This window comes from Seriola lalandi, unplaced genomic scaffold (assembly GCF_002814215.2).
Source record: "Seriola lalandi dorsalis isolate HSWRI2012SDOR001 ecotype SW California unplaced genomic scaffold, Sedor1 jcf7180001975010, whole genome shotgun sequence".
Lineage (NCBI taxonomy): Eukaryota > Metazoa > Chordata > Actinopteri > Carangiformes > Carangidae > Seriola > Seriola lalandi.
In genome coordinates, this window is record NW_019445676.1 from 1 (window position 1) to 2,502 (window position 2,502).

Here is a 2,502-nt window from a genome sequence, read left to right on the forward strand (position 1 = left end):
AAGTGCGTGATTTAAACGTTGGCTTCGCCCCGGACACGCATTTTATCGTTCGTGCCATACAGCAGACATGTGTGTGGTCACAAAAATACATATAAAGGTGGAATCTGCCTCTAGAAAACGCGTTTCTAGAAAAAAGTTACGTTGTATTTATTTTTTTCCCTTACGGTTTGCGTAGGCATTGCTGCTGTGGGATAAAGCAGTGACAGCTAACTTGCTATTGTATGTTGGTAATAGTTAATTACTTTTCGTTTGTAAAATGTAGTAATGGTGTGTATAACACCAAAGACTTAAATGGTCTTGTCAGGCAATAATTAAACACCTAGTTTAGCTAAAAGAAAAAAATTACAGTATTTCTGAAGGATGTTTACGTGTGAGGTAGCGGGGCTACGTAAACTACGTCATGTCCGATTCTTCAACCCAATCCACTCATAAGCATCGTAACGGTAGAGATGGCGACCAGGATGTCTTATGCTACATAGCCAAAGTGATGTTTTTTAAACGGCCCAACGGACACAAAGTTCACCCAGTTGTTTCCACATTAGCTGGATAATCGGACACTATGGAGGAACCGTGGGACTTTGAGTTTTTGTCCCGCATCGCTGACAGCTGCTTATCGTTTCTCTCCGAGTTTGTGGACGACTGGCTCGCCAACGATATGAGAGTCTCCATATTTAAGATTTTACTAAGCTGGTTAATTTTTAGTCTTGTCGCAATTCACTTTGCATGGAAAGTCTACGGGAATACAGTGAACGATATGTATTACCGACAGGGTGAGTTTTCTTTGTCTTTATCCATATCGCTTGCTTAACTCGTGCTAGCCACATTAGCTTTATCTCTGTCTGTGTTGATGTTCAGGGACTGGGCAGAACGGAGGCACACCTGACACAGCACCTCACCTGAGTGGATGGTATGTGTTAAAGCATCATGCTGCTTCAAGCAAGTGGCTTACCTTCCTGACTCTGTCTGATACTCTGTTTCAGTATAGTTACGAAGTTGAATGGAGACACTGTAATTATGTTCTCTCAACTGAAGCTGCAACATTTATTACCACTGATGATGCTTGGGTGAAAATGTGTATTAGTGTTACAGATGTTTTATTGTACTGAAATAGCATTAATCTCATTGTTTTCTTTTTTGGTTGTTTTGTTGGCAATAACATTCTGTTATTCTTGCAGGGAAAGTAAAGCAGGCGATACTCTGAAGACTCATCGAGATTAACAGGACAATGGGCTTGGACTGTGGACTTTATCCAAGTGAGACCTGGACAGTTAACATCTCCCAGAGACACTGACTGCACCCAAGTTGTGAAAATGATACTTTTCAGTGTATTCAAGATGGATGCACCTTATGGCGACTGCCTAGAGAAATTTTACGTCTCACTTATATCCCTTAAATTGCACATATAGTGCTGTAACATATTTATTTCGGACTATCAACTTTGCTCATTGAAAATGACTTTATTCTGCATAAAACCTGTTCGGCTTCATCGTCAACTTTTTTCATTTCTTTCAAGAGACTTTAGTACAAATGTGAAAAATATTGATGGGTTTGCATGTGAGTTGAGAATGCTTTAAGAACGCTGTTTTGATAGCAGATATGAAATTTTCCATCCCAAGACCACAAGCAAGAGAAAGTAATTGTACTTGACTTGAATGATGTATGAAGGGAAAAAGGTACATGATTTTTTAAAGTCAGGACACGCAGGATGATATGGACAGGTTTTTGAATGTTAAGGCTGAATTGCAATTGCACCAGCAAGAGCTAGTGTATGATGATGGCGAGTGCTGTGCACATCTAGTTATAATTTTAAAGATTCCTTACGGTGGACAGGATCATTTTCATCACTTCTATTTGATAAATAATCCATATGGTCTATTTAAAGACAAATCCATGAAAATCAGTTCGTGTTGTACATCTTCCATGATTTTTCTGGTAAATTTGAAACACCATTGTTTGTCTTAACATGTAAGGGGTGTTGCATGCACTTAATGGAAGACAGAATACCTGTGTTAAGTATTCAGCCCCTCTGACTTTTTCATGTTTCATACATTAATTCACAGCAAACACCTGTGTCAAAGTGAAAACAAATCTCTACAGATTGATTAAAATTAAGTACAAAGCAAGAGTATATTCATCCAATTTATGACATCCAAAGTGCACAATTTGAATATAAATCACGTGTGTAATAGGTGTCAGATGATTTTATGATTTTTTTTTTTTCCTGGATGCGTCACAACCTGTAGCTTTATTGCCACTCAATAAAACCCTTCTCAAGCTCTATACTCTATCAAATTCACCAGAAACCCAACACCCTTACCATGAAGCATGGTGGCATGTTGTGGGGGTGCTTCTCTGCAACAGGCCCTGGTGGCTTGTGAACGTAGAGAGCAAATGAATGCAGAAATATACTGAAAACTCGCAGAGAAAAACCCGCCTCAGTGTGCAAGACAACTGTGACTTGGGTGAAGATTTATTTTTCAGTCGGACACAGGATTGGCTGTT

The 2,502-nt window shown here is 39.2% G+C and overlaps 1 protein-coding gene across 1 annotated transcript; it reads left to right on the top strand.

Annotated features, from left to right (window-relative positions):
- The first annotated feature begins 411 nt into the window (after positions 1–411).
- Positions 412–1,493, top strand: LOC111654970 (T-cell leukemia translocation-altered gene protein homolog). The gene is made up of 3 exons (XM_023406173.2): positions 412–770; positions 856–907; positions 1,176–1,493. Exons 1-3 carry the CDS (start codon positions 560–562, stop codon positions 1,216–1,218), a joined length of 306 nt encoding a protein of 101 aa, XP_023261941.1. The 5' UTR covers positions 412–559; the 3' UTR covers positions 1,219–1,493.
- The last annotated feature ends 1,009 nt before the right edge of the window (positions 1,494–2,502 follow it).